The sequence below is a fragment of the Talpa occidentalis genome, unplaced genomic scaffold (genome assembly GCF_014898055.3).
Source record: "Talpa occidentalis isolate TD23 unplaced genomic scaffold, MPIMG_talOcc4v2.1 talOcc4.9, whole genome shotgun sequence".
Classification (NCBI taxonomy): domain Eukaryota; kingdom Metazoa; phylum Chordata; class Mammalia; order Eulipotyphla; family Talpidae; genus Talpa; species Talpa occidentalis.
In genome coordinates this window covers 22,925,573-22,948,776 of record NW_023605305.1, presented here as the reverse complement: position 1 = coordinate 22,948,776, position 23,204 = coordinate 22,925,573, and the positions used below count along the sequence as shown (strand labels likewise).

Below are 23,204 nucleotides of genomic sequence, written 5' to 3'. Positions count from 1 at the left end.
AAAAAAAAAAAAAAGAAGTGGAGCTCTGCAAAGGAAAATCCTCAGGGACAGAAGGTTCAGAAGAGGGAGGCATCAACATTTATATATTAGAGAAAGACAGGGTTGGAACATAGACTCCAGCCAATTTGCATGTTTTCTTTCTTGCTTAAAATATCCTATAACAAATTTGTGACTTTACCAGTAATGCTTGTGAACTGAAGCTAACAAATATGAATGGTGAGGATTTGAACAAAATGTTTATCTAAGGGGTCTGGATAGCTTTATTTTTACTTTCGTGATGGCACCTTGGGACAATAGTAGTTATGTTTCTTGACTTTCCTACCCCCACCCCTCGGTAAAATGGGAGTGAATGTTTGTATCTTGGAATGTCACACTGGATTTAAGAATGCAAAATTGTTTTTAGGGGTGCTTTTGTTTGGGAAACACATTTAAGAATTGCAAATTCCTACTTCTAAGAGCTTAAAGACTCCCTGCCCCTTTTGGGGTCTGTTCTTGGCTGGTTTCTTCCCAATAACTGCACTTGTCATCTGTCATCTTTACCCCTTCCCTCCCTCCAGTTTCTTTTGTGTTCATAAGTCACTTTTAAAAACCTCAGTCATCCTTGATGCTCCCTTCTCTTCCATCTGATAACCAGGTGCTATCCATTGGTTTTCTGTAGTGCCTGTCCTGTCTGCCCGCATTTTAAAATCCCTTGTGAGTTCATGTTGGTATCCTTTTTCCTGAACTGTTGCGGGGTCTCTTTATAAGTCTTCCTGATCTTTAGTCTCCTCCCTCGGGGTCTCCTTAGAACAGAATTTTTTTTGTTTTGTTTTAAAGATTTATTTTTATTTATGCATACAAGAGCTGGGGTACAGGCCAGAGGTGTGGGGGGTGAGAAGATTCACCAGAGACAGAGTGGGGAACAGAACAGGCAGACTGACTGAAATACACTGCTAAGGGGAGCAGGAGAGGTCTGCTGTGCCATGTGGGTTGCTCCCTGGCCGGCTGGGGATCAAACTTGTGCTGCAGAGGCTGCTGATGGCTTCATAGGTTGCATCTTAACCCCTTGCACCACCAGGGAGGCCCTAGAAAAGAATTTTTTCACGTCCTGCTGTTTTGTATGTGAATGTGAATGTGGTGTCACGCCCTGTTGCCAACAGAATAAAGTTCAGCTTCTTTACAAGGGTATTTGAGTCATGCACAGCCTAGCTTCAGCCCCCCTTTCTTGTCTTATCTGCCACGACTTACCTTTGTTTCCATCTGACTTCAAACATGACTGCTTATTATTTCTAGACAAAGCCCTTTGCTTTTTCAAGTCTTCCGTGATTGCTCATTTAGCTACATTTTGACAAGCTGGAACTTGCTACCCATAGCATTTTGCCTTCTCCCAAGTGCTGCTTAACGCTTTGTACATCAGTAAGTGTCAAAAAAATGCCTTCCTTTGTTTGAACTTAAGAAACCTGGTGTCCTGAGTGCTGCCGCCTGCCCTGCCTCTGTGGAGCTCCTGCCCCTTCCTCTTTGAGCATGCTCTGCACTTTCCCCCCACCGCCTTCCTGGTGTGCTCTTGCTAACTTCTCTTTCAGCTTTATCACTAGACCACAGGCAGTTCACGGAAGGTCCAGTGAAGGGAGAGAGCCTGGAGGAAAAAGTCCTCGTTTCTCCAGCAGCCTGTCATGCTGCAGCCTGTTGCTATGATATCATTGCTGTGTGGTCTTCCTCCTTGAAAGTCAGTTGGTGCTAACTTACATTGGATTTATATATGGTGCAGATTGTATTTTGAGATGAGGACTTTAAAGTCTACAGGGCATAGGATATGTTTTTAGAGCTGTCTCTGCTCATTTTAAATGCCAAATCTATGGTACTTAAAATTTTTTTTTTCAAAAAAGAAAGAAAACTGAGAAGCAGGGTTACCTGACGTTTAAGAAACTAACAGAACTATTTGAGGTGGTAGCCAAGCCGAAATAGGAAAAATGGGTTCTTTGCGTTCTTTTTAATACTGGTGCCCTTTGTTGTGGGCTGTCCCCAAGAGTTTTCTGCCTTGTGTATTGCGTGCCATATACTTAGCTCCCCTTTGTCATAAGAGTAAAAGCCAAACTCCACGTGGCATCCCAAGTCTTACAGTTTGGTCCTAAATGTATTTAACAGAAATGTATGATGAAAAAGCAAAATTAGAAAAATGACATCTCATTGTTATGACTAGTATTACTATTAGCAGTTTCCATTTCTTATTGTGGGTCTACAGGCTTCATTGTGCCACAAAAGACCATTTTTGAGATTGGGAGATTGAGACCTAGAGAGGGTCAGTGACAGAGTTGAGACTAGAATGCATGTTGACGTTTGAGTCTAGTGCTGGAGCCCTAATGCCTACACTCTTTTGTATCTCCTGCTGCTTCTCAAACAAAGCCTTTCATTTCTCCTTAGACTACTTAGTCTGGGCTTACCATAATGCCATGACTTTGTGCTGAAATTATCTTCTGTCACAGAGATGCTTTCTGAACCCCATGTTTTTCTGATAGTTAATATCGTTTATTGCTGAGGCGTATGGACCATCAAGCTAGATTCCTTGGTTTGAATCTGGTTGTGTCATTTATTAGCTGTGTGTTCTTAGGCAAGTTACATAACTTCTCTGTGTTTAGTGTTTATCTCCTGTTCTGTAAAGTGCAGATAATAATAGCATCTTCCTCATGGATTAGTTCTGAAGATTTAATGTACATTAAGTGGTTAAAGCCAGACTTGGCATGTGGTAAGCATAAGTATTTGCTATTAATATTAGTCATGATTATATTATTTTCACTGTCATTAACATAGCCTGACTTGGATTCTGGGTAATTTGATCTGGGTCTGTTTATCTCCATATGAATTGAACTTAGCGCTTGCTGGTGTGCGTTGCCTGCCTTAGACTGAGAGAGCCCGTGGGATAGGTCCCGATGACGTGTCCACAGTGTGGTGTCACTGATAAACATGGAACCAGTCCACATACTTCTGCCATTTTGAGCTGCCAGGCTTTTTGCTGACATGGTTTTACAGGTTCTTCTAGTGAGCTGGGAATGGAATGCCAAGGCCGGTGATTGAGAAGATAGGAAGGATCTTCTCCTCCTTGACCTATCTAGTCGATGCTCAGGAAGGGGAGGACGTGTCACCCACTAGTGACAGCCACACCCCCACACATCCTGTGGAGGTATGTGGGTACTTTTGTTTTGTTATCCAAGCAGATTTATCTCTTCTCTTCAGATAGTACTGACCACTCAGGGTTTATGTTCTCCCTGAAGACATTGTGCACATATTTGTAAAAGGAGAGCCCATGGAGCCAAGCAGATCTGGGTTTTACTGTCCATTGTGCCATTTCCTGACTCTGTCCTTGGGCCTGTCTGCTCTCTGCTCTGAGCCTCTGTATCCTTATCCGTAAAATGAGGCCAAAGATCAGCAATAGCACATGAAGCATTTAGCACAGTCCCTGGCTCTTAGAGAGTTCTCCAGAGATGGTGGTCACTCTTGTCCAGGCATTGGGGGATCAGGAGTGGTGGCCCACAAGGAAAAGAGCTAACAGTCCTCATTCTCTGCTGGGTATCAGGCACGGGGTTAGGCTCTTGATCCATTTTGATTTCAGTTGTTTATCCTTTTGGCTTCTCTCTGAGGTGGGTGGTGTTATCCTCATTTTACAAATGAGGAAACAAATTAAGTAATTTGCTTGAGGTCTCATGTGAGGTAATGGGTGGAGTGAGTAAAATCACTGGTCTAAAGTCCAAGGCTGCAAAAATACTCTACTTTCTCTTAAAGTGTCAAACAAGTTCTGTGGACAAGAAGGGCTTCTGAATCCAGAGAAATGACTCCCAAGGATGAAGGTGGTTGGGAGTTAAGATGGCTTGAAATAGGAGAGACTTTCTGTAGAGGCAGAGGGAGGGTGGCACACATCGGGAGCCTGTCTGATTGGATGGTGCTGTCTCTGGTGGTGGGTGGGGAGAGGGAGTAGTGCCAATTGAACTATGCCAGTTCAACCAGCTTGGACCTTAACTTGCAGATAGTGGTGGACTATGCAAAGTTTAAGAGCTGGGAGAGATGAAATCAGATTTTAATCTGACCAAGTTCAGAGACTAAATTGGGTAGGAGGAAGTGGGAAATCTCTTAGTTGGGTAGATCTCTTTGAGGTAGCAGGTGAGGGGAGGATGGCCTAGAGGAAGGCAGCTGTGCAACTGAAGAGATTGATGGCCTGCTGGTTCTGGGGGCCCGAGCAGAGGGATGAGCAAATGGCAGGATTGAAACCTGACGGACAAGAGCAGTGGTGCTAGTGACAGAAGGAGGGCCCAGAAGCCACGCCACAGTTTTACATGGGACCCACTCATGTACCAACATCTTGTAGAAACGTCCAGTAGACGGGCCCGAGGTGGGGGGTGGTGCAGCACTGAGCACAGGCAGGGCTGGACAGCTCCGTTCAGAATCGACTTCCATGGCTGATGGCACTTGTAGAAGGGAGAGAGAACAAGATCGAAATGTGGCTAGTGACTACTGTTTCGGGTAGTTCATTCTGCAGTGTCCATCGTCACAGAAAGTTCTATTGGGCAGCAATAGTCTAGCTCTTGGGGAGTACCTCTAAATAACTAGGGCACATGTGAGGGTGGGGGAATGGAACAAAAGGAAGAGACAGAGGGGCGGTTGAATTAAGAAATGATGTTGCTGCCTCTCAGACAGGTCTCAAAAGCAGTGGGGTACTTGGATTTAGCTATGATTCTACTCCTTTTCCTTGTGTGATGCCATGACCCAAGTCAGTGGGAGGCCCGGCTACAAGACTCTGAAATGAAGGACTTGCCTCCTGTCTTTGTTCTATAGATCTGGGCCTTCAGAAGGTCGGGTTTGGCTTCTAAGCACCTTTTGTCCATGCAGCGAGGGATAGTTAACCATAGGAAAAGAAGGCGGCAACCACAGCAGACAGATACTGTTATCGCTATTCAGCTGAGGAAGCAGAAGCTGAGAGAAGTTAGATGGTTGCTCAAGGTCATAGAAAAAGTGGTGGCAATATCTGTCATGGACACTACCCTTGACTCGAAAACCTTTGCACTGTGTGTCTATGTGTTTATCTGTTTGCTTGTTTATTTCCTATACAGAAAATATATGTTATTGTAGCTAACTTTGGAAGTACCTGTAAGCAAAAAGTAAAAGAAATCCTACCTCTCAGAATGACTGCTATTGACATTTTGTTGTGTCCCCTTCCTGACTTACCCACGTGCAGGCGTGTTTGTCTTTGTAAATATGTCTTTGTAAGTATGTCTGTAGACACATACTCCAGGCCTTTCTGACACATACAGATATGTCAGAACACGCCCTTAATTATCATCCACAAACCCTTATCAGCAGTTCTGAAATGCAAAAAGCTCCGAAGACTGAAAAATAATTTTTTGTAAGTCTGGCCCAATTTGGCAGTAAGACTTATTTGAACTGACATAAGACTCTATAGGCTTTATTTATCCTACTAAATAAATATTTATCCTACTAAGCGTTACTACTTAAAGTTGCACCATGGATATATTTGAAGGGGTGTTATCTCAGACCCAGCTGGGGGTGTTATATAATCTACAGCAGAAGTAATGTATTACTAAACTCCCCCATATTCTGAATTCCAAAATTCCCTTGGCCCCATGGGTTTCAGATAAGGGATTGTAGATCTGTGTTTGATGCTACTGCAGCTTGGAAGGAGGGCTAAGGAAGGAGCCTCAGGGTCAAGTTATCTATTTAGCAAGGCATGTGAGAGGGATTTTGTTCTGCAGAGTATGCAGTGCAATGTACAGAACTTGCAACAACAAAAAAGAACACTTCTGCATTTTTATACATATAGTTACACATGAACTGCTAAGTTGGCTCCTACTCAGTAAGCTGGGGTCCACAGATAAAATAAACATGAGTCTCTGCTGCCAGGAAGTTTGTGGTGTAGCTGAAAAGGTAAGACAAATAAAGAACTAAACACAGTTATGGCTCCACTGTGGTAAATGCCTTGATACAGGTAGGTCCTGGGTGTGTGAGAGTAGGAGCAAGCCATTAAGGGCTTTTTGAAGGAGATGACTCCTGAATTGAGTCTTGAAGGATGAGTTTGACATTCACCACATGACACTGGAATTCGTGGTTAGGGTTAGTTAGGATGTACCCTGAACCAGAGTGTGGTGAGGAGGCAACATCCGAAAAGATAGAGTTTGGTATGACTGGACTGGGGGGTGGAGGAGAAGAGGTTGGAGTGGGTGGTGGCAATGAGGCTAGAAAGGTAGTCTGGGGTTCAGTATAAAGGTCCTGTGTTCATACTCAGAGGTGTAGGTTTTATTCCAAAGATGATAGATGTTATTGAGAGAGTGTATGAATAAGAATGACCTCAGGGTCTCCACAGTGGCACAGCGGGTTGAGCGCAGCGCTGTGAAGCTGTCTGCAGCCTCTGCAGTGCCAGGTCGATTCCTGGCCAGCCAGGGAGAGACCCACATGGCACGGTCGACCTCTCCTGCCTCGCCCTCTGCTTCCCTCAGCAGTGTCTTCAGTCCGTCTGCCTATTCTGTTCCCCACTATGTCTCTAGTGAATCTTCTCACCCTCCCACACGTCTGGCCTATACCCTCCCCCCCCCAGGTTCTAGTATAAATAAATAAATCTTTAAAAATTAAAAAATTAAAAAATAAGAATGATCTCGGATTGGCATTTTCTTCTAGATGTTGGCAGAATGGATTGCTAGGACTGACAATGGAGCCAGGGAAATCATTGCATATTCTTTCCAGAAGGGCCTCAACTAAGGCATGGCAGTAGGGATAGGGAAGAGGGTCAAGTATACAAATAGTTAGGAGTGAGGATTTGTAGGACTTGGTGAGCGAACGTGGGAACAAAGGAAAAATCCCAGACATCGCCTACCTGATTGGGTGACAAGGGTTTGGAGGTGCGAGGTTGGAAAAGGGCAAGGTTGGGAGTAGGGAAGCAGGGGAGGAGGCAGGACAAGAAGCTGCGGCCAGAGAGGGAACCATGGGGCTGTGTGACGGTCAGTTTGGTAAACAGTTGCTGACAGCCAGCTTCCATGCCAGGTTCAGGAGAGAAGAGATTCCGAGAAGACTGCCCTGTGGCTGGAAATCCCCCAAATCATGCCTTAAAGTTTCCATTCATAGAGTCACGAATGAAGATGTTCCAGTCCTTGCTGCTGGGCTGGGGCCAGGAGAGGTACAGGGAAAGCATCGACGAAATGTAGGTCTGCAGGGTGACCCTCTGCTCAGTACAGGGGCATAAACGGGGTCCTCGGGGATGAGCCTTTCAGTCTGGCTGTCCAGAGCTCCCCAAAGAAACAAAATCCTGAGTGAGTCCTCAGAAAGCACTGACATGCAGAGAACTCTTATTCCTTAGCTTGCCTTGGCATATTATAAAGCACCAGTAGGTATTTCTGTTAAAGTCATACTTTATAGATGAAGACACTAAGACCCGCAGAGAGGAAGTAGCTGGTCACACCGTGGTACTAAAAGGGAACAAAGGAATAGCAATATTTTGGTTCCTAAACTGTGCCGAGGCACCCTGAGCTACTGCAGTGAACTCAAGACACTGGAACTTTTAAATGTGTTAGGGTAAACAGATACTGGGCATCTGTTGAACTCTGGAGGAAAGTCTAACTCATGGTAGTTCATAGCTTCGACATTAGATGGTGCTGTATTCCATTCAACAACACATCTTTGTGAAGCTGGTTTTTCAGTGGCTGCTATGATCAAAAACAAGTACCACACCAAAACCAACGCAGAAGGTTGGGTTTCAGGGCCTGATAAGTCCTACAGCACCCATCAGGCACACTCGCCTCCTCCATAGGAAACTGTGGTTAGTTAAGATGAAATAGAAACATTTTTTTTTTTTTATTTCTGTGTATTTTTTTTTTCCAAACTGTCACTTAATTCTTATGGGAATTAAGTTATTAGGACTTTAATACTTAGTTGTTTATTTTGAATACTTAAACAGAACTGTTAGGTATTTTTTGGCTTGGAAGCACTTTGAACAAGTTATTGTGACAGGAAGGGTGCTCTGAACCTCTGGAGCAAGGGGCAGTGATGTGGGGTGGTGTGGCCTGTTAGGTAGGGTGTGTGGGGCCGCTGACATTTGAGCAGAGGCCTGGGTGAAATGGAGCGAGCACTGTGGAGATCTGGACAAAGAGCATTGCAGGCAGAGGGGTCAGCAAGAGCAAAGGCCCTGGCTTGGGAATAAGCTTAACCTGATCCAGAAACAAGAAAAAGGAAGTATGGCAAGATGGAGCCTGAGTGAGGTGGAGCGCGGTGCGTGAGACCAAGGAGAGGCAGAGGCCAGCTTAGATAGAGCCTTAGCAGCTCTATTCAGGGCATTGGATTTAATTCTGAATGGGATGGGAATCATCTGATATAGTGACTTTCTTTCTTTTTTTTTTTTTTTCCACATTCACTTTTGCTGCTACACAGAAAATGACAGAAGGGTAAGCATGGAAGTTCAAAAATAGAAGTTCCATCTTCAAAAAGAGAACTTACAAGTATATTTTTGAAGGTAGTACTTACCTGAATTACCAGTGAATTAGATGTGTGTATAAGGTGAAAAAAGAGGAGTGATAAGTGAATCTTGGGCTTTTATTCTGAGCAGCTGGTTGAATGATAGAGCCATTTACTAAGAAGAGGACTAAGAGGGGAAATGACTATAGGAATCTGGAGTTCAGGTGAAAGGTTCAGGCTGGAGATGTAAATTTTGGAGTGATCAGTGAGCTTTTTTTTTTTTAAATTGAGCTATAATTGACTTACTAGTTTCAGTTGTACAACATCATGATTTGATAGAAAATGATTCCCACAGTAAGTCTAATAACATTCATCCCTATACATAGTTACAGAATTTTTTTTGTGTGTGTTGAGAACCTCCTAAGATCTCTTAGCAAATTTCTTTCTTTCTTTCTTTTTTTAAAGATTTATTTATTTACCCATACAAGAACTGGGGTCTAGGCCAGAGGTGTGGAAGGTGTGAGAGGACTTACCAGAGACAGAGTAGGGAGCAGAACAGGTGGATCTACTGAAATACACTGCTGAGGGGAGCAGTGGGCAAGGCAGGAGAGGTCTGCTGTGCCATGTGGGTTAGCTCCCTGTCTAGGGATCGAACTCATGCTGCAGTGACTGGGGATAGCTTGATAGCACTGAGACTTTAACCCCTGGGCCACCAGGGAGGCCCTGTTAGCAACTTGCAATATACAATACAATATTCTTTACTGTAGTCACTACACTGTCCATCACATCCCCAGAACTTGCTTATCGTACAACTGGGAGTTTGTAACTTTTGACCCCACCTTTTGCCCACCTTCTGTGCCCTGCCTCTGGCAGTCACCATTTTGTTCTCTGTATCTGGGAGCTTAGGTATTTTGTTTATGTTGACTTTTTTAGATTCCACATGTAAGTACGGTCAATGATGCTTGTCTGTCTCTGACTTCATTCACTTAAGCATAATGCCCTTCCTCATGATCCATACATATTGTCACAAATGGCAAGATTTCTTTGTTTTTTAAGGCTGAAAATATTCCATTGTCTAGATTTACTACATTTTCTTTGTCCATCCATCCATCAGTGGACACTTAGGTTGTTCGCATTTTGGCATTGTAAATACTGCTGCAATGAAAATGGGAGGTGTAGCTGTTTTCCTCTGTATTTTCACTTTCTCTAGATAAATGACCAGAAGTGGGATTACTGGATCATATGGTAGTTCTATTTTTAATTTTTTGAGGAAACTCTGTGCTGTTTTCCATAGTGACTGTGCCAGTTTACATTCCAACTGTAAGCCAACTGTTTACAAAGGGTCCTTTTTCTTGTATCTTCACCAATACTTGTTATTTCTTCCTGATAATAGCTTTTCTAACAGGTGTGAGGCGATCACTCATCGTGGTTTGACTTGCACTTCCCTGAAGTTTAGCGATGTTGAGGGTAAATGGCCGATGAGGTTGCCCAGATGAGAAAGAGTGTAGCTAGAGGATAGGTCATTACTAGCACCTTGCCTGAAATCTTTCTTGGAGGTAGGGAGTGGTGGTAGATGGGGAAAGGAGGTGCCTTCAAGGAAAAAAGGACGTGTTTATTGAAAGAGGGAGTGGTTGTCCATAAAGTACTGCTGGAAGCAGTGGACTTAGTTGAAAATTGAGTGACCTGGATTTGGAAACTTGAAGGTTAGCAAACTTGAAGGTTATAAGAGTTGTGGAGACAGGGGCCCAGAGGCAGCGGTTAGAAAGAGACTGGGAGGTGATGCAGAGACTAGATAAACCTTTCAAAGAGTTTCTATATCAGTCCTTAGTATGACTTTTAAATTTTTTAAAAAAATTTATTTATTTATGCATAGAAAAACTGGGGTGTGGGCCAGGTGCAGGGGGTGAAAGGATTCACCAAAGACAGAGTGGGGATCAGAACAGGAAGATCTACTGAAATACACTGCTGAGGGGAGTGGCGGGTGAGACAGGAGTGGTCTGCTAATCATGTGGGTTAGCGCCTTGGCTGGGGATTGAACTCAGGCTGCTGCAGTGGTGATAGTGTGAATGCACCACCAGGGAGGCCCCTATGACTTTTTTTTTAAAATAAGCATTTCAATTTAAGAATAGTTTTAGATTTTCAGAAAAAATTATAAAGACAGTACAGAGATCCCATATATTCCACATTCTACTATTACCTCACATTAGTTATGGCACATTTTTCACAGTTAACAACCACTATTGATAAATTATTTATTTTTTAAAAAGATTTATTTATTTATGCATACAAGAGCTGGGGTACAGGCCAGAGATGTGTGTGGGGTGTGTGTGAGAGGATTTACCAGAGACAGAGTAGGAAACAGAACAGGCAGACTGAAATGCACTGCTGAGAGGAGCAGCGGTTGAGTCAGAAGAGGTCTGCTGCACCATGTGGGTTGCTCCCTGGCCTGCTGGGGATCCAACTCATGCTGCAGAGGCTGCGGATTGCTTCATAGTGCGGTGCTTAACCCTTGTGCCACCAGGGAGGCCCACTAATTGATAAATTATTGACTGAAGTCCATCCTTTATTCAGATTTCCTTTGTTTTAACCTTGTGTCCCTTTTTTGTCCTGGGAACGCACCTCGGATCCCACATTACACAAGTCATCTTACCGCCTTACGCTCCTCTAGGCTGTGACTGTCACTTTCTTTGTTTTTGATGACCTAACAGTTTTGAGGACTCTGGTTAGGTGTTTTGTAGAATGGCCCTCAGCTTGGTTTTGTCTGGTGTTTCCTCATGGTTAGACAGAAGTTATCTGTTTTACAAGGAAGGCAACAGATGTGAAGTCTATTTTTACCACAGCGTATCAAGGTACGACTGTCAGCGTCAAATCACTGTGGACCTGAACCTTGACCATCTGGCTGAGGTCAACGTGGTCAGGTTTCTCTGCTGTAATAAATCTTTTTTTTTTTAAAAAAGATTTATTTATTTATACTTACAATAACTGGGGTGTAGGACAGAGGTACAGATGTGCGTGTGTGTATATAAGGATTCATCAGAGTAGAGCGGGGAGCAGAACAGGCAGGTCTATTGAAACACACTGCTGCAGGGAGCAGCGGGCAAGACAGGAGAGGTCTGCTGCACCATGTGGGTCACCTCCCTTGCTGGGGTACTGTGGATAGCTTCATAGTGCTGTGTCTTAACCCCTTGCGCCACCAGGGAGGCCCTGTTTATCCACCATTTAAAAAAATCAATTATTTATATCAGTATGGGCTAACACTTATTTTATACCTTGAGTTATCACACAGTACCACTTTATTTGGTTGCTGAAATTGTTCCAACTATGGCCATTGGCGCTCTTTCTAATAGCTCCTGAGTCCCTCAGGCTTAACTCCTATCACTGTCAGCATTTTTGCCTTTGTTTTTATTTCTTTTTTTTGAGCAATTTCTTGCTTTCTGGCACCACAAAATGCTGCATGCCCACCATATATACATTGTGCCCACTCCTAAAATAACAGATACAAGGAACTCTGCTTTTCCTATTGGGAGAATGGCATTCAAAACCAAGGTCTGGGCATTAAGTATGGTCCTTGCTACTGGTGTGTCCTACATCTAGACTCAGAAAAAGGAAATATATGTGTATACTATCAAATATATTCATATATACACATATCTATACACATACCTATAAATATTTCTTTATGCAACCATCTGTATCTATATTAAGGTAAGTTCATACTATTTCCAGCTCTACCTTATTACCATATCGATCACTGAAGCCTCCTGCCCTTATTTATCTGGAAGCTTCCACTCCAACAGGGAGAAATCTGACTCCTACCATCTACCATTCACTAACTTAATTGTTCAGCTCCAGTATTCATATATAGTGGTTTCAGATTTAATCCACACACCCCCCATTATGGGAAACTACATTATCAACTAGAATATAATGCTTGTTTGTAGTGTCTTTTTGCCTTTAGTTTTATGGATTTCCAAAGTTACTTAGGTAAGCACTTTTTCTTTCCCCACTTTAGTGAGGGTGTTTCACACATTTATAATATACTAGTAGATTCTTTTATCATTTTCTGCATTTCACTCAAGGAACTCCTGATCTCGTAAGTGATTTTTTTTTTTGGTAAAATTGTGTGCATTAGGGTTCATTCTTTGTGCTGTAAAGGTCTATGGGCTTGGAAACCTGTGTCTTATATCCACCCTTCTAGTTTCTTTTCTTTTTTTTTTTTAAGATTTATTTCTTTATTTATACAAGCACTGGGTACAGTCAGAAGCACGGGAAGTTGAGAGAATTTGCCAGAGCGGGGAACAGAATAGACAGACTGATGAAATACACTGCTGAGGGGAGCAGCGGGCGCGGCAGGAGAGGTCTATGCACCATGTGGGACCCTCGCCGGCGGCTGGGGATTGAACCAGCTCTGCAGAGCCTGCGGGCAGCTTCGCAGCCCAATGCTCAACCACTGTGCCACCAGGAGAGGCCCACCCTTCTAGTTTCTTACAGAATTATTTCACTGCCCTAAAGCCCTAAAAAGTCCCCTGTGCTTTACTTATTTAATCCTACTGCTCCCTCACCCACCCCCTTGGCAACCACTGATCTATTTATCATCTCTGTAGTTTTCCTTTATCCAGAGTGTCGCATGTCCAGTATGTAACTTTTTCAGACTTAATATGAATTTTAGAGTTATTCATGTCTTTTGTGGCTTGATAAATCATTTCTTGTTTTTGCTGAATAATATTTCATTATATAGTTATACTACAGTTTGTTGATCCATTCACCTATTTAAGGGCATCTCGGTTGATTTCAGTTTTTCATGATTTTAAATAAAGCTGCTATAAACATTTGCATGCAGGTTTTTATCTGAACATACATTTTCAAATGAAAAAATACCAGGAGGATGATTTTTGGATCACATGGTAAGGCTATGTTTAACTTTGTAAGAACCTATCAAAGTGCTTCCAAAGTAACTGCACCATTTTCTATCCCTACAGCCAATGAATGAGTTACTGTTGCTCCACTTCCTGTTAGCCATTGGTATTATAAGTTTTTTGGCTTTCAGTCATTCTAATAGGCATCCCAGTATGCATTCACTAACTTAGATACCTTGGTTCTGTCACTCAGTGAGAAAAAAAGCAAGAGAAGTTAAATCTAAGTAGAATTCAATCTCTAGAATTAGTTAACTGTGAGATTATAGAATTCTGGAAACACCCTATTCTGCTTCCCTCTTTCTTATTTTTGGTCTGTGCTAAAGCCAATGGAGAATAAGATCTGAAACATTCCAAAAGAATGCTATAGACTTGACCTTAGATATTTATATAAGGCACATAAGGGACCCATATTTATCCAGTATTTTCTATTAATTGTTGAGTGATTGAACTGCTTATAATATGCTAACTGGTGTGCTGGGTGACGGGGATATGTACAGTTTTGTCTTCAGTAAGCTTACAGCCTAGCTAGGGAGATAGTTCCAATGCATCAAGCTATGATGGGAGAAATGCAGGGAGCTAGAACACCAATGTCAGGGCACCTTACCAGTATAGGATGGGCCAGGGAAGTCTTCTAAGACGTGAACTCTAAGATGTGGCCAACAACCAGAATTGGCTAACTACAGACCATAGGCCAAATCCAGCCCACTACCTGCTTTTGTATAGCTGGTGAGTTAAGAATTGTTTTTACATTTTTAAATGTTCAAAAAGAATTTAAAAAGAATAACATGTTGTGATGTGAAAATTATGTAATATTCAAATTTCATTGTTCATAAGTAAGATTTTATTGGAATACAGCCATGCTCATGGCTACCGTTACACTACAACAGCAGAGCTGAATAGTTGCAAGAGACTGTGGCCAGCAAAACCTAGGACATCTATTCTCTGACCCTTTACAGAAAATGTTTGCTGACTCCTGGCCACTGGATGGATAGGACATAGCTGTATAAAGCAGAGTGAGGAAGAAGGAAGTGGGTTTCTGATGGGATATTTGTATAACAGCAACAACTATGATATAATATATGGTATTCAGGATCCAGACTGGGAAGAGCCAGCCTGGAAGAGCTTTTAAAAGGTCTTGATATGTCATATTTACTTAGAAAAATCTCCTGACCACAATAAAGATTGGATTAGAGTGGGTGGATTGAAAAAGGAGGCAGGGAGACTAGATGAAATTTTTGTAGACTTTCAAGGGAGATGTTGGTACCCTGGTGTTGGTACAGTGGTACAGTGCCTTGGGAGTGGGAATATATTAATATTGTGGCTTTTAGGAGGCAAAATTAAAAGGTTTTGGTGATTGATTAGAAGCACTGAAACGTAATTGGTTTTTGTCAATTGACTGTGTTTTCTTTTCCAATGCAAAGTTTGTTTCTTTTCTGGCTCATGTGAATGGTGAAATGCATGGTTGAAAAATCCATGTTAAGTAATGGTCTTCAGAACAAAATTCTAAAGTAATGTTTCATGCTTCCAGTGTGCCCTGAAACTTGTGTTTTGGAGCATCATCTCTGTGGCCTCTGTATGCTACTCTCTGTTGGCAAGAGATTTGACTTTTAAGGAGCAGAGACTTTTTTTTTTTCAAAGATTTATTTATTTATGCAAGAACCAGGGTACAGGCTAGATGTGTGGGAAGGTGAGAGGATTCACCAGAGACAGAGCGGGGAACGTAACAGGAGGACTGACGAAACACACTGCTGAGGGGAGCAGCGGGCGAGACAGGAGAGGTCTGCCGTGCCATGTGGGACCCTCGACGATCGGCCGGGATCAAACTGGCACTGCAGAGGCTGCAGACACAGCACGGCACTTAACCGCTTGCACCACCAGGGGAGGCCCAAGGAGCAGAGACATTATCGGGACATTAATTTTCCTTTTCAGATTTATTACTGATCTTGGTGTAACAACTTTGCCCAAATATTTCTATGTCAAAAATCCTTGGGCTCTTTGGTGTTCAAGGTAATTTGTTGACAGTGACAAGCACTTCTCATTCTCTAGAGAGCTCTTTAGATCCTTTCACTTTTAGATCTCTGACCCTTGCCTTTTTCCTCCTTGAAGTTTCACTGCGAGTAAATGGTAATAAGATCATTATTTATATTTTATCATAGGCTGTGTGGTTTTCAAAGTGCTTACGCACATGTCAACTCTGAGCTCTGTGATAAGCCTGTGAGGGAGGCAGGACCAGTCAAGTTACTGAGGTCAAGAGATGCCAAAGTCAAAGTTTAGTAAATAGTAGGTCTGGTGATAGAACTTAGGTCTGTAGATTGCACAGTATTTTTTCCTATAATGCGCTCTGTCTCCAAGCAAAGGAGATTGGGCTAGTTGGAGTAGTTATGTTTTCTGCAAGGACATCTGGATGAAATATTTTCTCCCGTTCGTATGCTCCGAGGGAGCCTCACCTGGACACCAGTGTAGGCCTGTTCTGTGCGTCAAACAACACGTGGCATACCAATAATTCCTGGACTGCAATTTGATAAACTGTGGCCTGTATGTGAAGCATATGTAAGAAGGTTTTAATTTCTTCCCCTCTCTGTAGGTCCCTCTCACTTGGAAGAATCGAAGCCAAATGGGAAAGGTCTGCCTGTGGACCAGAGCTCCTGGGGTCAGGATAAACCAGAACATTTGCCTCCAAGGTAATGCATCTCCCCCTTTGTTTGTACCTCACTAGGGCAAGGTTTTTCTCTTTACAGAACTGAGATCATTACTGTGCATGATGTCAGTTGCCCCAGGGTAGCTGGCCGGAGTTCTGTTGGACATTTATTATATACTTACTGTGTATGCCGGGCACCATGTGCTTACATGGAAGCTCTTATCTAAGAGGTCGTTACCATTATTTTCTCTGCTTTACAGCTAAGGAAACTCAGATGAAGAGGGGTTATTTATAACTCACCCAAGACCCAGAATTTGGGAGTAGCAGATCTAGGATTTGAAGCTGCTCAGCTAACCCTACCTTAGCAACAGAGACTAGAAACATTTTGGTTTCTCCCTTGCATTCTTTTTTAGAAGTTTTCTGACTTTGAAGATACTTCCTTTTTCAGTTGTTTTTTTTCCTTTTAATTTACTCCTTTTTACTGACGTGCCCATATATTTTTTTCTGTACTCCATTGCCCCCTACTGATCATATCCAGAACCATCTGGTCAAGATGACTGTGCTTTCTTATCTGTGTCAGTATTTTATTTATGCACTTAAACAACAAGGAATTTAAGTATAACTAGAACTTTGATTCCCACTTTTGAGCCTCCTTGGTGTCTCCATAGCTAGATTTTAAAATAACCTCACTTAGTATGTACATGATGCTAGTGCTACCAAACAAACATTTATCTGGCATCTCCTCAGCTTTCGACATCTTAATTTGTGACCTTCATAAACATTTCTTGAGCTATTAGCAAGATTCTGTTAGGGAACTATGTTATATTTTACTTACCTTGATATGTCGTCATTTGAATAATTTAAATTTAGTTTTTTAATTTTTCATTTAAATAATTTTTAGTATGGCTATTAAAGCTACACAAATCATAATAAAATAAAAACTTTGTTGACTTTTAAAAAATTTTGGTATGATTCCTATGTAATAGAGAAGCTGAATTATCAAGTCAAAGGATCTGGGTACTTTTATAGGCTTGTTATGTAAGGCACTTGGGTCCAGAACACATTGTCAGATCTGAGTTCTGCTCCTTATCCTGTGGCCATCTAGCTGGAGGGATCACTGATGATGCTGGGTCTGATTTTTCTCTTATGAAAACTGAAGGAATTCAATTCTATAACCTTCAAAGTCCTCTTCTGGCTTGAGAGTGTGAATATGTTCTAAGAAAAATCTCTGGACCAATGTACTCTGCAATAAAAACATGTGACTTGACTTAGTTCCACAGAGAGATAGTGTTAATAAATAAGTCTCACTTTGGCCTCCTTTATTTTTTGACTAAATTTGACATATTGCTCTAATGGAATCTCACGAATGACTCAAGAAATGTTCGTTGAAGTCATCAATTAAGATGTTTGTGTGCGGAAACTTCTCACTTTCGGTTCAAGTTTTGTCACAGAGGACTCATGAAAACATGATAATTTTGTTGTTGTTTATCTAGACAGAATAAATCCAAGTCTGAAATGACTGACATGGTTCGCTCCTCCACTATCATGGTGTCAGACAAGGCTCATATTTTATCAGTGCAGAAGTTTGGATTACGAGAGACGATGGTGAAATCACAGCTAGTACAGAAAGAAGATGATTATACCTACATCCAGAACTTCAGGTAGCTAACTGTGTCTTAGACTGTTTTCAAAGCAAAAGTGTCATTCAGCTTTCTGAAATTGAAATCCTCCAAGCAGATCCTTCTACAGAGTCTCTCTCATCCTTTTCTAAATGCATGGTTCCTTTCTCTCTTCATTAGCAGGTATGTATTCTATGTCTTTTCTGGCCAGACACTGCAATAGGGGTGTACTGTGGGGGTGACATAACTTACAAATAGTTATAGATGTATTTGAAGCGGTGTAGGGGAGTGATAGCTGGTTTTTGTGTAACTTTCTGTCACTCTGAGCCTTTGCAGAGTCACTTAAACTGAAGTCAGTGAAGTAAAATTAGTGTTTGGTAATCTTATCAGATAAGATTACTGAAAGGCAAATGAAAAGGTTGTAGGGTTCTGTTAAGTCTTCTAAAATTATTGCATTGGAAGTATACAACAAAGTAATATTACTTTCAGGGACGTGAACAGTGAATTATGGTAACACTGGTGTTGATTTCCTTTGGAGATTAATGACCAAGGTACTTTTTCTCTTTTTCATTTCTATCACATACATAGACTAAAGGATCATTTTGTGGATTATGGCTCTCAAATGTGTAAGCTAAGTAGGCCTAGTTCACAGAAGTTCTGTAGAAGTTCACAGAAGGCCTATACTGTTTGAAGGTATCACAGCAACACATAGCATGGCAGGTTACCCCTTGGTGCCATAGCCAGTGGTCTTGGTTAGATGTGACACTTCTTATGTCTTAAATTCCACTCCGGAGAGACTGAAACCAAGCCAATCAGGCTAAAATGCTTTCTCCTGTCATGTAGTCCCTACTCCATACTCCCTCATGAGCAATTGATTGATTCTCTTTGGTGACAGGTTTTTTGTGGGAACATACAATGTGAATGGCCAGTCCCCCAAAGAATGCCTCCGGCCCTGGCTCAGCCAGGGTATTCAGGCCCCAGATGTATACTGTATAGGGTAAGTGTTTCTCTTCTAGTTCTGCCTCTATAGCCTCAAGGACGCACAGCCTTGGTAGAAGGGATGGGCACATGGGAGGGCTGTAATGGAGTCTTCACAGCAGGTGAAGGGGTTGAAAAATGAGCAATCACAATAACAGCTGCTTCTCCAATTGATGTTCTTTCTCATAGTAAACAAATTTCTGGCCCTGTTAATTTTAATGTGGTTGGCATGCAAATGGTACTGTTTAATTTTTTAAAGATTTATTTATTTATGCATATAACAACTGGGGTACAGGCCAGAGGCATGGGGGGGGTGGTGGGAGGATCTACCAGAGACAGAATGGGGAACAGAACAGGCAGATTGACTGAAATACACTGCTGAGGGGAGCAGTGGGCGAGTCAGGAGAGGTCTGCTGCACCATGTGGGTAGCTCCCTGGCCGGGGTTCGAACTAGTGCTACAGTGGCTGCAGATTGCTTCATAGGTTGTGTCTTAACCCCTTGTGCCACCAGGGAGACCCGGTACTGTTTAATTTTTAGCTTAACTCTTTGTTAAAACCCTCAGTGCCTCTTGAACTGAATTTCATTACTTAGACATTCAACATCTTGTTGGTCACCAAGATGAGAAGGAAGGTTAACTGAAAAAAAGAGTTCCAGCTTACCTCCCTGCCTGCCTGTGACTGCTTCTAACAGGTCACTTCTCTTAATAGGTTCCAGGAGCTTGATTTGAGTAAGGAGGCCTTTTTCTTCCATGATACCCCAAAGGAGGAAGAGTGGTTTAAAGCTGTATCAGAGGGGCTTCATCCAGATGCCAAATATGCAAAGGTAAGAGAGAAATCAGGGACCTTTTAATTTTATGTTGCCACAAAAGGAAATTCTAAGACATTTTCCCCCTCTGCCCATGACCTTTACTGTAAGCCAGTACTAATCATCCTACTAGTTTCAGTCCCAGGTCCTCCTGAAGGGGCACCTCTGGGTGGGAAGGACACAGGATCTTGGCACTTGTAGGCTGTGTAGGTTACCTGTTAGGCTCAGGGAGTCGAACAGGTGATTGACCCTGTGTCGTACATGGTGCGGCAAAGCGGACGTGTTAATACTCTTAGGGAGCATCGAGACCACTTTTCCTTTACGCTATTTACTTCTCTGGAGAAGGAAAGCCATGTAAGTTTTCGATTCCTGTCTTTTTTTTAAAAGATTTATTTATGCATATAAGAACTGGGTTATAGGCCAGAAGTGCAGGGGGTGAGAGGATTCACCAGAGACAGAGTGGGGAGCAGAACAGGCAGATCGACTGAAATACACTGCTGAGGGGAGCAGCGGGTGAGACAGGAGAGGTCTGTCGTGCCATGTGGATAGCTCCCTGGCCAGCTGGGGATTGAACACTTGCTGCAGATAGCTTCATAATGTGGTGCTTTACCCCTTGTGCCACCAGGGAGGCCCTCAATTCCTATTTAATGCCATGACTTGCATGTTTGGCTTTGCCTTCCAGGTAAAGCTTATCCGGCTGGTTGGGATCATGCTGCTGTTATATGTCAGGCACGAACATGCAGCATACATCTCAGAAGTGGAAGCTGAGACTGTGGGGACAGGAATCATGGGGAGAATGGTGAGTTCTTGGGTGATGTGTTTGGCCTATGGAGAGCCTTGATCCCCAGGATTTTGACCCTACTTCTCTGGAGATTGTGACGACTTGTGCCCCGATTGGAGAGTACTTATTTGCTCCTCACTGACGTCTCTAGTTGAGCCTCCCATTTAGCCCGTGAGATGAGTTACTGAAGCAACGTTGGGGTTACCAAAGAAAAGAAAGGTTTCTGGGTTTTCCTCTTCTTGAGGCTGTTAAAGCCCCGTTTGTAGGTTCTCCTGCAGAACATACCTTCACGTGGAGAAGGGCGAGCAGATGGTTTGCATGTGACTTAGTGGAAAGTGGACTCGGCTTGGCCTGACGGCCAGTCATTTTGCCCCTTTGGGTTTGCTTTCTTACCTGTAAAATACAGACAATAGCCCTGCTCTGCTTACCTCACAGGCCTCTTATGCAGACTAATTAAGAGAAAAGTGTTGAAAGTGTGCAGGTTTAAATGACTGGCATGATTAGGTTGTGCATTGGATTTTTTGGGCTCCTTTTCATAGGGTAACAAAGGAGGAGTGGCCATCAGGTTCCAGTTCTACAACACCAGCATCTGCGTTGTGAATTCCCACTTGGCAGCCCACACAGAAGAATATGAGAGGAGGAACCAGGACTACAAGGACATTTGCTCTCGCATGCAGTTTTGTCAGGCTGACCCAAGCCTCCCCCCACTCACCATCAGCAAGCATGAGTGAGTCCAGGCTTCTGCCCCAAACAGTTCTCCTGCCAGCGTGCTGGGCTGTGTTTGGTTGGGGAGGGATCTGATGGGGACTTCTGCTGCTACACTGCAAACACCAGCCAGCTCTCACTGACATGTGCATTATATCCCTTGGAAATTTTCAGCTTCCTAACTCACCATCAGACAGACCTCTAGAATCTTCTGCAAATCTCATTTGCCCCTGGAAAATGTAATTGATTTATTTGAATATGGTTCTGCCTTGGCACAACCTCCTGAGGAAATCAACTAGAGACCAAACAACTTAGACCCAGGCTTTAGAAGTGTGTCTCAGGGTTTTCTGTGTCTTTCCAGAGGATATGTAATTGAGAATTGGACTGCCTTCTCTTAGTCTTATGCCTCTTGATCTCACTTTGCAAAGCTGTAGTTGTAGCTGCTTGGAGCATCTTATGCTAATTCCTGTCTATTCTCTTTATTTCGTTTATCTCTTATACGTCTAAATTCAAGGCATGTTAGAATTTCAGACTTTGCAGGAACACATGAAGCTTGTGCCACTTCTTCCATAAAGAGGAAGAAGCCACTGGGCCATGTCTGCCAGGGAGCAGAGTCCAGCCTCTCATCCCGCCTGCTGCAGTGTTGGAAGCATCTTGAGCTCATTGGTGTTCTGGAAGCTGACAGGATGGCTTTCCTTCTCCAGGAACCCTACTGGGGAGTGTGTGTTCCATTCTGCTGTACCAGCAGTGTCCTAGTTTGTGAGGGAGCAGCTTGCATGTCAGTCTGTCTTCTTTGAGCTTGTGGTGCATTTCTTTTAGGGTGTGTGTGTGTAGTGTGTTGCTGTACAGATTCCCTAATGTCTGGTTGTTGGCTTCAGACAGAACACTGTTAGATTTTATGGGCTGTGTGGTGTCATCTGGGAGCATTCGGTGATCTTTTCCCCAAAACAGCCTTTGTGGTAAAACATCCATCTCTTTGCAAAAAAAGAACCAGCTAGTCATGTGGTGGTTCAGTCAGGAATTTATCGTAGAGCCTTGTTTCAGAGGAAGTCAGCTCTAGAAACAGACTGAGAGTGTGTCTTGTGAACTGAAGTGGGCATGGAGGCAGAGGCAGCACCCTGGCATCATCTGGTTGGGATCCCTGGGTATTTGCCATGATCCCCATACTTGATCTTTTGTTGCCTCTTCCCAGGAATGAGGTAAATAACTGTCTTGCTTTTAGATCTTAGACTATCTTTTTCAACCATATAAGAATTAAATCGTCCAGGAGAACTCAAGGCCATTTAAAATGAACTTGGGCCAAGATAATTGAGTAAGCAGCACGTTAGACATGATATTAATGGGAGAGCTGGAGAAAATAAAATTCCTGAACAGCTGAGTCACTTCCCCACCCAGGTCCTAAGAGACTGAGCCTCAGGGACCTTCTGTCAGAAGCATGACGGATGAGACGGGTCAAGTCCCTCCCAAACCCTGTGACCTTTGTGCTCTGTCCCCACAGTGTGATCTTGTGGCTGGGGGACCTCAACTACAGGATAGAAGAGCTGGATGTGGAAAGAGTGAAAAAGCTCATCGAGGAGAAGGCCTTTCAAACCCTGTATGCGTACGATCAGGTACAGATGGCCGCCTGGCCCTCTTCAGGCGCTGGTCCCACTGTGAGGGGCTGGAGAAGCCTGGCTCCCCAACTCTCAGCCTCTTCTTCCTCGACTTGGGGGTTTCTCTGAGTAGCCGATGTCCACTCGTTTGTTTCTTCCTTCTCTCCTCGTCTCCCTCAGGGCAAGAGCTTACGTCCCCCCTCTCGCGAGCGCTCTCCAGTGTTCATTCAAGCTGAGGCTAGAAACATACCAAACTTCTTGTAAGGAAGAGACTTGATATATTCAGGTGATTGACTAGAGGTTTGAAGGCGCTTCCTGCTCCCGCCCTTCTTCTTCTCAGCAGACTTGTCCAGTGTGAACGACAACTCTTCTCCCCGAGGGCCTCTCCTCCCTCCTGACAGGAATCCCTTCTGTGACCTGCTGTTCTACTCCAGTGTTAGGTTAGTGTTTTCCTCAGAGATTAGCCTTTTCACAGGACTAAAGGAACCAGTTTCTGACTTTCTTCAGGCTATTCTTAATAGATTTCAGAACCTCGCAAGTGATCAGAATTGTTCAAAACGTTGAAGTCCTTTTTCTTTTTAGTCAGTATCACCGTAGTATTGTCATTGGTCTAAATCTTTCTGTTACTTCTCTCCTTGCCCTTCCCAGTGCAGATCAACTGAAGACAAAAAAACTCAACTCTGTTTTATCTGTCTTTATTGTATTGAGAGTGTCTGTTATACTCTCTTCATTGACCCATTTTCCTT

General features: G+C 43.1%; 1 protein-coding gene across 5 annotated transcripts in view; it reads left to right on the top strand.

The window, feature by feature from the left end:
• The window catches only part of INPP5B (inositol polyphosphate-5-phosphatase B), a 50,842-nt gene that overhangs the window by 13,949 nt on the left and 13,689 nt on the right, over window positions 1-23,204 (top strand). For all 5 annotated transcript variants that reach the window (XM_054690948.1, XM_054690947.1, XM_054690946.1 and 2 more), the window contains 7 exons: window positions 15,925-16,021; window positions 17,472-17,639; window positions 18,493-18,594; window positions 19,284-19,398; window positions 20,063-20,179; window positions 20,701-20,888; window positions 22,365-22,476. In XM_054690948.1, coding sequence (XP_054546923.1) covers window positions 15,925-16,021; window positions 17,472-17,639; window positions 18,493-18,594; window positions 19,284-19,398; window positions 20,063-20,179; window positions 20,701-20,888; window positions 22,365-22,476 — 899 coding nt within the window. The remainder of the gene's footprint in view (window positions 1-15,924; window positions 16,022-17,471; window positions 17,640-18,492; window positions 18,595-19,283; window positions 19,399-20,062; window positions 20,180-20,700; window positions 20,889-22,364; window positions 22,477-23,204) is intronic.